The sequence below is a fragment of the Macrobrachium rosenbergii genome, chromosome 4 (assembly GCF_040412425.1).
Source record: "Macrobrachium rosenbergii isolate ZJJX-2024 chromosome 4, ASM4041242v1, whole genome shotgun sequence".
Classification (NCBI taxonomy): domain Eukaryota; kingdom Metazoa; phylum Arthropoda; class Malacostraca; order Decapoda; family Palaemonidae; genus Macrobrachium; species Macrobrachium rosenbergii.
The window spans coordinates 84386169-84398668 of record NC_089744.1 but is presented as its reverse complement, the minus strand read 5'-3'; the positions used below and the strand labels follow the sequence as shown (position 1 = coordinate 84398668).

Genomic DNA, 12500 nt, shown 5'->3' with positions numbered 1-12500 from the left:
GTTTTTACACTGTCTGAGCACTCAGCTTATCTCATGGAAATACTATATAACATCTCAGTTAAATAGCTTGCTGGTTATTGATTTTATATGGGTTTAGAGTTATCGCCCACTGGGACAATTTACAGAGTTGCCAATCACAGTCAGCGTGTTAAAAAATGTTTGCCCCAAAACCACCCCTAGAAATTTCAAACACAAAGCTCATGAAAGGAAAATGAATATTGGGAAGCTGAAATACCTAGGCACAGTGCTACTTGACACACTTTTACCTGGTGTTTGCAAAGCAGCCAGTCCAGGAGAACCATTCATTTTCCTTGGTGCTGATTGGCTGTGTAATTTCGGCATCTGTGTTTGCAGTGTTAATCTGTGTGTATCTTTTTGAATTGTGCCCTAAGATACCTCCTAAATGCCCTGCTCCTAAGGCTTCTGGCAAAGAGCCTAAGCGCCAGAGGAAGGTCATGATGCTCCAGAAGGTAGGACTTCTGGATATGTTGAATGAAGGGGAAAAGTTACGCCACAGTAGCATGTCAGTATGGCGTGAATGAGAGTACTGTGCAGTTCATCAAGAGTTAGGAAGGCCATGATTATAAGCTAAACAGTAGTGCTAAGAAGGTTTCACTGTGTGATAAGAGCATCGTGAAGGATGGAGTTGGCCTTGGTGTTTTGTTTCGGACTGCCAGAAGAACATCATCCCCTCAACACCAACATCATTTGCGAAGTCATGACAACTACCAGCAGGTTTTGACTTACAGAAGGTGGCAACACAGAAGGTAGCAACATACAGGAAACAGACTTCTTAGGCTTTGACTAACCCGCTGAAGAAGAAGAGGAAGAGGAAGAAGCAGGACCATCATCAGCTCCTGAAGGTTTTCAGGCCAGCAAGGGGTAGTTCCACTGTTTTCAGAGGGCAGTTCCAACTGAAGAGTGTTTTTCTGCATGGCAAAGTGGCATAGGCAGACACGGAAGCAGCTGTGAAATATCCCGAGACCTTCAAGAAAATCACCAGGGACAAGGGTTACCATCCAGAACAGGTGTTCAATATGGATGAGACTGGCTTGTTCTGGAAGAAGATGCCTTCATGGACATACCTCATGAAGGACAAATCCAGAGCCTCCAGGTTCAAGACCCAGAAGGATAAGGTTACCCTCATCATGCGTGGCAGTGCTGCTGGCTTCATGCTAAAACCAGTCCTCATTTACAAGGCTGCAAACCCCAGAGCTCTCAAGAATAAGAACAAGCATTTTCTGTCTGTATTTTGGATGCACAACCCCAAAGTCTTTACGTTTAACTGGTTCATTCAGAGCTTCAGCCCTCAGTTTAAGAATTACCTCACTGTTGATTATGGATGGTGCTGGTGTCCACCCTGTGGATCTTTATTACAAGGGAGTCCAACTCGAGTTCCTCCCTGCCAGCACCACCTCTCTCTTCCATCCTATGGACCAGGGTGTGATCCTTGCCTTCAAAGCACTCTATACCCGAACTCCCTTGAGCACCTTGTGAAGGAAGTAGACACTGAGAGTGAATTTACTCTGAAGAAGTATTGGCATAAATTCGTGATTGCCACGTTTGACTGTCATCGACTGATCTTTCAAAGATATGAAGGAGACCCATAATGCGTGCTGGAAGAAATTGTGGCTGGAATGTGTTCATGATAATAAGGGATTCTCTCCTGAAGAAATTCAACATTCAGCCATTGATGATGGAGTCCAATTGGTGAGGATGCTTGGTGGAAAAGGCTTTGATGACATCACTGAGGATGAAGTCGGCATCCTCATTGATGCCCACTTTGACCACCTGACGGACCAGGATTTGGAAGAGCTAATGAAGTCTGCCAGTGAGGAAGAAGACATGCCAGGTTCAGGGGATGAGGAGGAGGATGAGGGCCTGTCTTTGGAATGTCTGTCCCGACGTATGAGGATGGCCAAGGAGCTGCAGGAGTCGGCTTCGGCGTGAGATCCTTATATGGAATGGTCCATAAATTTCACAACTGCCCTTGAAGCATGCATGGGGCCCTATATAATAACACCCTTATCAGCATGAAGAAACAGCAACAGTAGCTCTGCCTATCATCATGTTTCTCGAACAGGGGCTAAGCTATTGTGTTCAATGGGGCTAAGTATATATTGTTTGACAGCAGCTAAAACGTTGCATTCAATAGGGCTATAATAGCTATAATATTATCCCATGAAGAACCCTCCAAAACCTCCCGAAACCCCTGAAGAAGTGCCTGAAGAAGCACCTGGAGAAGGGGAAGAGGCACCCTCAGAGAAGATGTAACTCCTCTGCTTTGCTGTGCAGTCATATCTTCATCTTCATTCATTGGACTGCACAGCAAATTCATCATCATCTTCAATCAACATTCATCACTGGTGAGTACCCTTATGATGTACATACAGTACTCTTAAATTTCTCACTATTTCATATATTTTTTTCAGTGCATATTTAAATAGTATTTAGGTACAGTACAGTGCTACCCTGCTTTTTGTGCTTCACTTTTTCGCACTTTATTTTGTCACAGATTTTTGTGAAACACATTATTCACTTTTCTGTGGGGGAACTTTTGCTAATTCCCCAATTTTGTAGATAACATTACTACAGTGTAACACTGTAAGTTATTTTTATCATAAAATTCTGTATTTAGTCATGAACACAATATAAAAAAATACAGTGATTAGTAAATAAAGTGTTGCTCTAAAAAAAAAAAGCAAATTAGTGATAATTTTAATTGTTTCTACCAATTATAAAAAAACAGGACGACTTCAATACTATGAGAGAAAACAGCTATGCTTATGTATAAAGGGGTAACTTGATTAGTTGTCAAACATTCTGTAAGACAGATTTATTTAATTTGTGTTAAAGATTTATTCAGTTTGTATTAACGTTTTATAGATATTTTGCTGTGTTTACATAAATATTAATATTATAAAATTAGTAAATCATAGTTATAAGTATTATAAGAGTAACAGTTGTAAAAGGGTACTAATCTAAGATGACTTTGGGTGTTTTGGGATGATGGTTTGGGGTGTATTTTTGTTTGAATTGATATTAACCCTCTAACGCTGAGCCTCTATTTACAAAAACGCCTCCCGTATGCGGTGTATGCTCGGGAGTTAGCGCTGAAAAAAAAAAAAAAGTTTTTTCAAAAATCACAGCACACTTAGTTTTAAAGATTAAGAGTTCATTTTTGGCTCCTTTTTTGTCATTGCCTGAAGTTTAGTATGCAACCATCAGAAATGAAAAATATCATTATCATATATAAATATTGAAATATATGACTGCAAAAAAATTTTCATATATAATTTTATACAAATTGCGCTGTGAGCAAAACGGTTAAAGCTAACAGGTTATTTTTTTTTTCTTTGTATTGTACACTAAATTGCTATGATTTTGGTATATAACAAATTGTAAAACGATCAAAGCAACACAGAGAAAATATTATCACAAAATGATGCATGAATTTAACGCCATGGACAAAAAAAAAGTTTTTTCAAAAATTCACCATAAATCGAAATATTGTGCTAGAGACTTCCCATTTGTTGAAAAATGAAGCTAATTGATTGAATATTACTAGACTGTAAGTATTTTAGCTTACAATTGCAGTTTTCGACCATTTCGGTCAAGTTAAAGTTGACCGAAGGTTGAAATTTTTTCTATTTATCGTGATTTATATGAAAATATTTCAAAACTGATAAAAGCTACAACCATGAGTTATTTTCTGTTGTATCCTACATGAAATTGCGCACATTTTCATATGTAAAACTTTATGTAACGACTAATATAAAACTGTGCAAACATTACGACAAGGTGACTAAAAGAATTTCTGAGATGTTCGCTGAGTTACATGCGCGGGACGTAAGGAAAATGTTTTTTCAAAAATTCACCATAAATCGAAATATTGTGCTAGAGACTTCCAATTTATTGCAAAATGAAGGTAAATGATTGAATATTACTGAATGTAAGAGTTTTGGCTTACAATTGCGTTTTTCAACCATTTCGGTCGAGTTAAAGTTGACCGAAGGTTGAAATTTTGGCAGTTATCGTGATTTATGTGAAAATATTTCAAAACTGATAAAAGCTACAACCATGAGTTATTTTCTGTTGTATTCTACATGAAATTGCGCACATTTTCATATATAAAAGTTTTTGTAATGACTAATGTAAAACGATGCAAACATTACGACATCGTGACGATAGAATTTCCGAGATGTTCGGCCGAGTTACCGCGTGCAGACGTAAGGAAAAAGTTTTTTTTTCAGAAATTCACCATAAATTGAAATATTGTGCTAGAGACTTTCAGTTTGTTGCAAAATGAAGGTACATGATTGAATGTTACTAGAATGTAAGAGTTTTAGCTTATAATTGTGTTTTTTTACCGTTTCGGTCGAGTTAAAGTTGACTGAAGTTTGAAATTTTGGCAGTTATCGTGATTTATATGAAAATATTTCAAAACTGATAAAAGCTACAACCATGAGTTATTTTCTGCTGTATTCTACATGAAATTGCGCTCATTTCCATATATAAAACTTTATGTAACGACTAGTATAAAACGGTGCAAACATTACGACAACGTGATTTAAAGAATTTGTGGCACGGACGAAGGAAAAAGTTCTTTTAAAAATTCACCATAAATCGAAATATCGTGCTAGAGACTTCCAATTTGTTGCAAAATGAAGGTAAATGATTGAATATTACTAGAATGTAAGAGTTTTAGCTTACAATTGCGTTTTTTAACCATTTCGGTCGAAGTCAAAGTTGACCGAAGGTTGAAATTTTTGTAGTCAACGCGTGGGTACGCCCACTTGGCACCCAACAGACAATTTTAGTCGACGTATGATACGTCCAGTCGGCGTTTAAGGGTTAAATTGTTTTAGTATGATAATTTAGGTATATTTTTGTTTGAACTACTAAATTAGGCAGTGAACTTTTAAAATAGACAGTTATAAGCTTTTTAGTTTAAGGGCTACAGGGTATTTGGCAGTTATAAGCATTTTTGGAGGAGACTTTACATCTCCGCAGTGGGTTTGGGACCTATCCCCGCCGAAAAAGTGGGGGAGCACTGTACTTAACTGTTCCCTGTACTTGAGAATGTACCAATGTCACCCCTATGTACGTTAACAGAAAATGGTAAGGATTGAATACTACTGTATGAAAGAAAATGCATGTGCCTTAGTATAGGGTTATCTTGATTAGTTTTTGCCTTGGTAAGAGTACAGTAACAGTGTAGGAGTGTTCACGCGTAGCTGTAAGCCATATATTTTTATGGGTACAGTAATGTTTCAAGATGACTTTGAAATGATATTAAAGTATTTTAGGATGATAGTTTAAGGTATCTTTGGCGTTTGAACTACTGTATATTTTTGTGTATAAGATAACCTTTAGATAAGACGAGGTAAAAAATTATGATGAATTTTCATGAATTTATCTCATATATATAGCATAAGACAACTGCTAAATTACAAAACCATCTGTATATAGGCTAGTATTTGCAACAACAGGTATCTTATGAAATATTGGTTATGTAAAGATGATGTTATTACAAATGCTGTTCTACTTACTGTATCCTTGGAAATTCAAACTACTGTATATACTCGCATATCATGCAACTTTTGAAGACCTAATTTTGAAGCTAATTTCAAGGGGGGTCACATCACACACGAAATATAAAATTAGCGTATGTAATATTCACATGTTAGTATCGTATTATAAAATACAAACATAAGGAATATACATCTTTTCCATGGATCTTTCAATAAGTTATGTTTTACTTCACTGTATCCAGTAATATTGTATGTATTCGCATATTACTTATTGTACTGTGAAATACAAACATAGATATCGTGTGCCATTTGCATTGTTTAGGTTTTCGTGAACGTGGACAATGATACCTTCCGGGAAATTTTGTTTTGGCTTCAAATTCAATTTCAGTTTAAAGATAACCATGGGGGAAGGTTTTGTCCCATTTTCCATACACATTAAAACAACAGTAAAATGTGTGCTTTGATGCCCAGTAGTTTTGATTAAAATATTTTTCTCTCCAGTATTGTTTACGGTTAAGTTTAATTTCATATCTAAGTTTAGGAGTTTCATCCATGTTGCCAATGCACCATAATTTATAGTCATTAGCTCTTGAACATTGTTTGTTTTCTCAGCTTCAGCTACAACTTGCAGCTTAAATTTAGCAGTATATTTCCTTGTGATCTTTTCTCCGTAGCGAATGAGGGTGTAATGTAAAATATGTATCAGGCCTATTGTACCTAACGTCATTTGTAACATAACTAGAGTAATGGTTTTATGATGTTTAGTATCGTACAATGGTTGAAATGCAAGTAAAAAAGTTGTTCATAGCCACGGCCTAGACGGTATTCATAGCAAAACAGTTGTTTCTCGTTTGGTTGTTTATGGCTGTACTCATTTTCTCGATGAGTATAGCATAACTAACGATACTTTTATCATTCACTTTTACTTTTTTGAACTTATTTAGCTAGAAGATGGGATAAAGAGATGGAGTAAAAGAGGTTAGTCCATAGTAATCGGGTCTCTAAAGAAGGGGCTCGCATAATACACGAGATACATGATAAAATAAATTTTTATGGGTGAAAATTTGGGGGTCGCACGATGCGCGAGATCATGCGTTATGAGTATATATGGTAAACGAAATGACAAAGTCGATTCTATATCATGTGCTTCGTACACACGTTGCCTAAAAGGGAAACTGTTGCTTTGTTTACATTTCATCACCAATCATAAGCAACCCCTAACAACAGTATGATGAAGTATGATAATTATCATACATAATCAGTGTTTGTTTGACTGAATTTTTCTAAACAGTTAAAACAGCTTGAATTTTTAATGAAAAATGAATATTATGTTATCCTAAATGTCATTACTATCATAATTGCACTATGTTACTGAAAGATAAAGGTTGCTATGAGTGCAACCATAACTCAATATTTTCATTTTGTCAGCTGGCTCTGCTCGCATGGATAAAAGTTGATTTCACTGATATAGAATTATTCCTTGAATAGGCTATTTATTATGAAGATATGCCAATAATATATAAGGTAAAAATGGTTTTATTACCTTTATTATCACTTTATTTCATAATGTGAATCTTTTCTTGTGTGTGGGTGATTATCGCACTGAGGCCAAGGCTAGCCTATTGATAAATATCACTTAGAATTCAAGGTTTGATTTTTAAAATGGTAGTATAAGACAACCCCCAATTTTTAGGGGTGAATTTTATGATTTAAAGGTCATCTTATATGCAGAAATATATGGTATTAAATAGGTAGTTATAAGCATTTTTAGAGGGAGGGGTTCCAACTTATTGTGAATTTCAACTTATCATGTGTGGTTGTGGTCCCTAACACCTGAGGAAACAGGGGGTCGACTTCATTTCCTAAGCATGCACCTATATAGGCAACTTCATTAAGTTCTTAGTTTCCTAGTTACACTAAATGCTGTCAGTTCCAACTATTAGAGTTTTTAGGTCTTTATCTTCCTATGTTATAGGTATTGCTATAGTAGACATTGTTTAAAACCTGGACCACAGGAGGGCTTTAGGTCAGGTGTAATTAAGGTGCCTGGTACATTGTAACTCTTTTTGGGAACCTTGATGGATTTAGTTTTTGCCTCCAAAGCTGTTTGATTCTTTAGTTAAAACCTCTTGAAGCAATTAAACCCTCTCTTGGTAGCCCTAGGACCTGTGATATGGTAAGAGAATTACAAGTGTTGTGGAATGCTGGCTTTTGCATTGAAGATACTGTACTAGTCTTTTGGTCCTGACCTAGGTTGAGAGCGAAATATCTATATTGAGGCTTTTCCCTTCTCAGGGTTGTTAAATGCAGACTGGACCTTATTTAAAGGTAATGAGTTTGACACTTGTATGCCATAAAGGGCAATTAGATTGTACTCAAATAGAGTAAGCATGTTAGAGACAGTTTTAATAATTTTATGTTTAAGGAGGAGTGAACACTACTATGTCTAAATACTCTACCCCCCTTTTCTATTAGTTGTTCAAATTAACACACATAACCCCATCCTGAGTTATTACCTTGCTGTAGGAAACTGTTCATTATGAAAATTTTTGTGGATGCACTCAGTCACTGAGATAAGTAATATTAATGGAAGGGACTCAACATCCAGAAGTTGGCTGTAGACAGTGGGCATCCCCTGTTATGGACCTGTTTGAGACTAAGGGGAGTTGTCTTTTTGCCAGGTTTTTGTTCACCAATGCAAGGCCCTTTAGCTTGGGCAGGGACACCAAGCTGTTTCCTGGGCAGGTCTAGAGTCTAGACTGTAATGCCTTTCCTGCTCTTGGTAGGTTTTGGGAAGTCGTCAGTGTATGAGGGCAACTTTGTAAGTTGTCTCTTGGCTTTGATTACCCCAGGTTTCCAGTCTCTTTCAGTGGTGGATGCAAGCAACCTAGAGATGAAAGGTTTCATGACATCCCACAAGCTACAGTTGACTGCATGGTGTGGTCCATGGTTCTGGTGATCACAAGGTGGGATCTCACAGTATTGCCATTATATCAGTGCTAGGAGAGAGTCATCTAATCGATTCTGCCAACAGCAGTGGTCAGGGTGTAAGCCATGGTCCCACATTAAAGGTTTTTTGTTGGCACTGATACCTCTATCAGCAACATTATTAGGTTTCTGTTGTTTCTCAAGCATGAGGAAACTTCTTGGTAGCAGTCTTTAAGGCTAAAGGGCCATGTTGGCTTTGGCTGTAGACTTGTCTGAGGACAAAGACATATACTGTAGCTATCTTCATGTTGAGGATCTCATACCTGAGTGACAATCCTCCTAAGGTGGCATTAATAGACAGTGGATTGAATTCACTGGTTAAAACAAACACTTGTTTTGTACAAATATTTTGCTACTAAGTAGCCTTTAAAGGGTTGGCTGATTTCCACTTTGCCCACCTCCTTTTTCAAAGGTGGGAATCAGCTATATAATGGAGAGGTAAAGTTCATTTCAAAAATATAAATACTTAATTTAAGATTCATTTTTTTAATATTTACCTCTCCATTATATAAATTGCCCTCCCTACCTCCACACATTCAAAGTGGACAGAAGTAGACTGATCAACTACAAGTGTTTGTACCTATAGGTCCCCTGGTGGTGGGGTGGGAGAAGTAGATGGATAGAAGACAAAAATTCATAGAAAACTGAGTGTTCTTGGTTTTTTTTTTTTGCAATCTGACAAACTACTGCTGGTGTGGAAGTAAAAGTTATATAATGGAGAGGTAAGTATTTAAAATATAAATCTTAAAGTAAGTATTTATATAATGAAACTAATAATTTTCTTGTTGATTTCATAAAAAATGCTGCTGTTAAAGCAGTACAGACGACAAAATCTCATCCAACAAAACACAAAGTTCCATGTTGGTTTGATAAGCTAACAGAATTAATAAAAAAAAACACTCAGTAGGGAGGTGACTAGATAATTTTGATAAAAAATTCAATAAAATTAATAAGACATTACTGATATTAGAAGAAAATTTAAATTTACAGAAAATTACTATACAGTATATAGAGGGGGATACCAATTACAATTTACCATGCTGGGTGATAGATGCCACTATAGGTTTTTTCAATGTTCCTTTGCCTTCAGCAGCATTTCTTCCAAATTTTTCAGTTGATTCCCTTTATTCTCTTCCTTCTTTGCTGTTTACTTTTAGTTTTCTGTAAAAGAAAACTAGAGTATTGTGCCGGGTTTGTCTGTCCATCTGCACTTTATTCTGTTCGCACTTTTCTGTCTGCACTTTTTCTGTCTGCCCTCAGATCTTAAAAACTACTTAGGGTTGAGGGCTGCAAATTAGTATGTTGATCATCCACCCTCTAGTCATCAAACACACCAAATTGCAGCCCTTTAGCCTATGTAGTTTTTATTTTATTTAAGGTTAAAGTTATCCATAATTGTGCTTCTGACAGTGATATAGGATAGGCCACCACTGGGGCCATGGCTAAAGTTTCATGGGCCGCAGCGCATACAGCAGTATACCGAGACCACCAATAGATAAATCTATTTTCGATGACCTTGATTACACACTGTAGTGCCTATAGGAAACTTGATTGCACTGAAGAAACTTCGGTGCATTTTTTACTTTAGATTTGTTTAGATTTTACCTTGCTCCAATTTTCATCTTGCTTCAGAATGAGTCTTTCGGGCTAACCCTATGACAGTCTAGAACTGTAACTCAGGTGTTGTGTTAAGCTAATAATAACCACTTTTAAACTACTTGGTATTACAAGACTAACTTTGGTTTTTGACTTTGTATGCCTGTACCAAGACTTTCCCTTGAACAACAGCTCCCATTATTGACAATACAGTAATTCACTTTTCTTAGGATTGGCAACAGTAGAGTGCTTTTTCACTCCTCTAGTAAACTTTTACCCCCAGTGACCAGTTCATTACATAAAAGTAGGAAGATGCTCAGTGTAAGGAACGACTTCCCTGCAGAAGACATTTCTTGTCTTTTGTCAGAGTGCCGAACAGTGTCTTTCCACTTTGCAACATAGTGATCACTGCTCCGTCATTGTGTAGCAAAAGGACACATGATTGGCCACCAATTTTAGAAATTCTTCATATCATGGTAGTATATACTTTTAAACTTTATGCCTTTGCAGTGCATAAGTTATTTACATAGAAATTTTATCCCAACTAGTCATCTACAGGAAAATTTTATTTTTATACAAATAGTAATAAGTAATGGAAGGGAAAGTCACAGATGTGATTCAAGAGACCGTGTATAGATTATTGATAGGAAATATTTAAGATTGCATTAACAATGAGTTGTTCGTCAGTTGTTAGTTTAATGATGGATGTTGTAATACACCAGTAATGAAAAGTTTCATCTTTCTTTTTTTATGCCCTAAAATGGGGAATAAAAGTATGTCAGTTAGGGCAGAATTCCACCAACATGATTGCTGTGCTGTATCTCAAAATTTGTTGTCTGTTATAGCTTTATTTGTCAGAGAAATTATCATGTAGATTTAGTTATGAAGTATAATGTGGGCCTTTTATCATACTACTGGAAGATTATTTTTGATGTATTTTTTATATTAATATATGTTGTAGCCTCTCTTGCATTGGTGTTACAAACTACCACAAAAATAGAATTTATTGCAATTTCATAGGTGAACATGCAAAACTCAGTGCAGTATCTCATTGCTTGATTTGTTGTTGCATTTCCACAAAGGTTTAGTGTAAATGTATTAGTATTGATTTAATTTTCGTTAATTATCTTTTGTAAATTCAGGTAGTTAGCTTTCATGATCAAGCCTTTTTTTAAAGGGTTATTTCTAAGAATAATTGTTTATGCTCCTTCGTAATGTGATACTAAGTACATTTTTTCAGGTCCTCCACCCCCTGGGCTACAGAAACCAGCTAAAGGTAATGATATGTATTACGATTTGTTTCATGTGAACCTCACTTTTCTTATATGCCCACATTCATGGTCTAACAGGCAAATGATCAGTAGTAGCACAACGCATGTGTCCCATGGGGCCTTGGTACCCATAAGTCACTCATTTCATGTTTTGTGTCTGCTTGGCTGTTTACAACTGAGTAAACATCCCCAGACTTTTTATTTAAAGATTACTAGTAAAGTTTTTAAAATGAATCCTACCTGTTTATTCTGATGGCTGTATTTTGCATGTCAGCATGAGGATAATAGTGTATGAAAACAAATAATAATAGAGTCGGTAAGTTTGAACTGTCTAACGAACCATCCCCTTCAGGCGAACTACTGGTTCGATGTTTTCCATTTCAGTTTTTTCTCTACTGTTGGTCAGTGAGGAGGTATTGAAAGAGTGTTATTTGTTATTTGTGTTGCAGATTTGGATAATTGTTTGGATTTTGGGTTAGCTTTTCTTGGATTTTTCATTATTTAGGGTATCATCCAAAGAGGATAATGACAAAACTTGTAGAAAGGTTCTGTTTCTATTGTAATTATGAAAATGTCTTGGAAGAAGGCTAAGAGGTGGTTATACAGAATCTTTTATTACTTAGTTGTCTTGGATAATGCTTTTTACATGTGTCATTACAAAGTCTCTTTTGATAAGCTGTTGCTAAACTATTAAGTTAGGAGTACATAACTGAAAATGTAAACTTGTACAGCTTCTGCGTAACACCACATGTAACATACATGTTAACACCAACAACATTATAATTTTATTCAATACATAGATTGCTTTTGTTTCATGACCAAAAGAATTCAATACATAGATTGCTTTTGTTTCATGACCTGAAAAAAAAATTATACAGACAAATTCAATGAAATACAGACAATAGAGGACAAGGGGCCAATAACATATAACTATCTGCAGAAGTGTAAAAAATACACTTTTATTACTTATTAGGGGTTAAACAGAATGAAATGACTGTAAAGAATGAAACTAGAGAAATAAAAGGGATTGATTAAAAATTACAATTATGGAAAATTTGATATTTATTTCTCAAATACATATCTGTCAATGATGATAACTGTATTCCCCGCA

At 36.0% G+C, this 12500-nt stretch overlaps 1 protein-coding gene across 1 annotated transcript in view; it reads left to right on the top strand.

Annotated features, from left to right (window-relative positions):
• The window catches only part of LOC136836328 (cyclin-dependent kinase 9-like), a 286298-nt gene that overhangs the window by 143694 nt on the left and 130104 nt on the right, over positions 1-12500 (top strand). The window contains exon 4 of the mRNA XM_067100490.1: positions 11359-11394. Coding sequence (XP_066956591.1) covers positions 11359-11394 — 36 coding nt within the window. The remainder of the gene's footprint in view (positions 1-11358; positions 11395-12500) is intronic.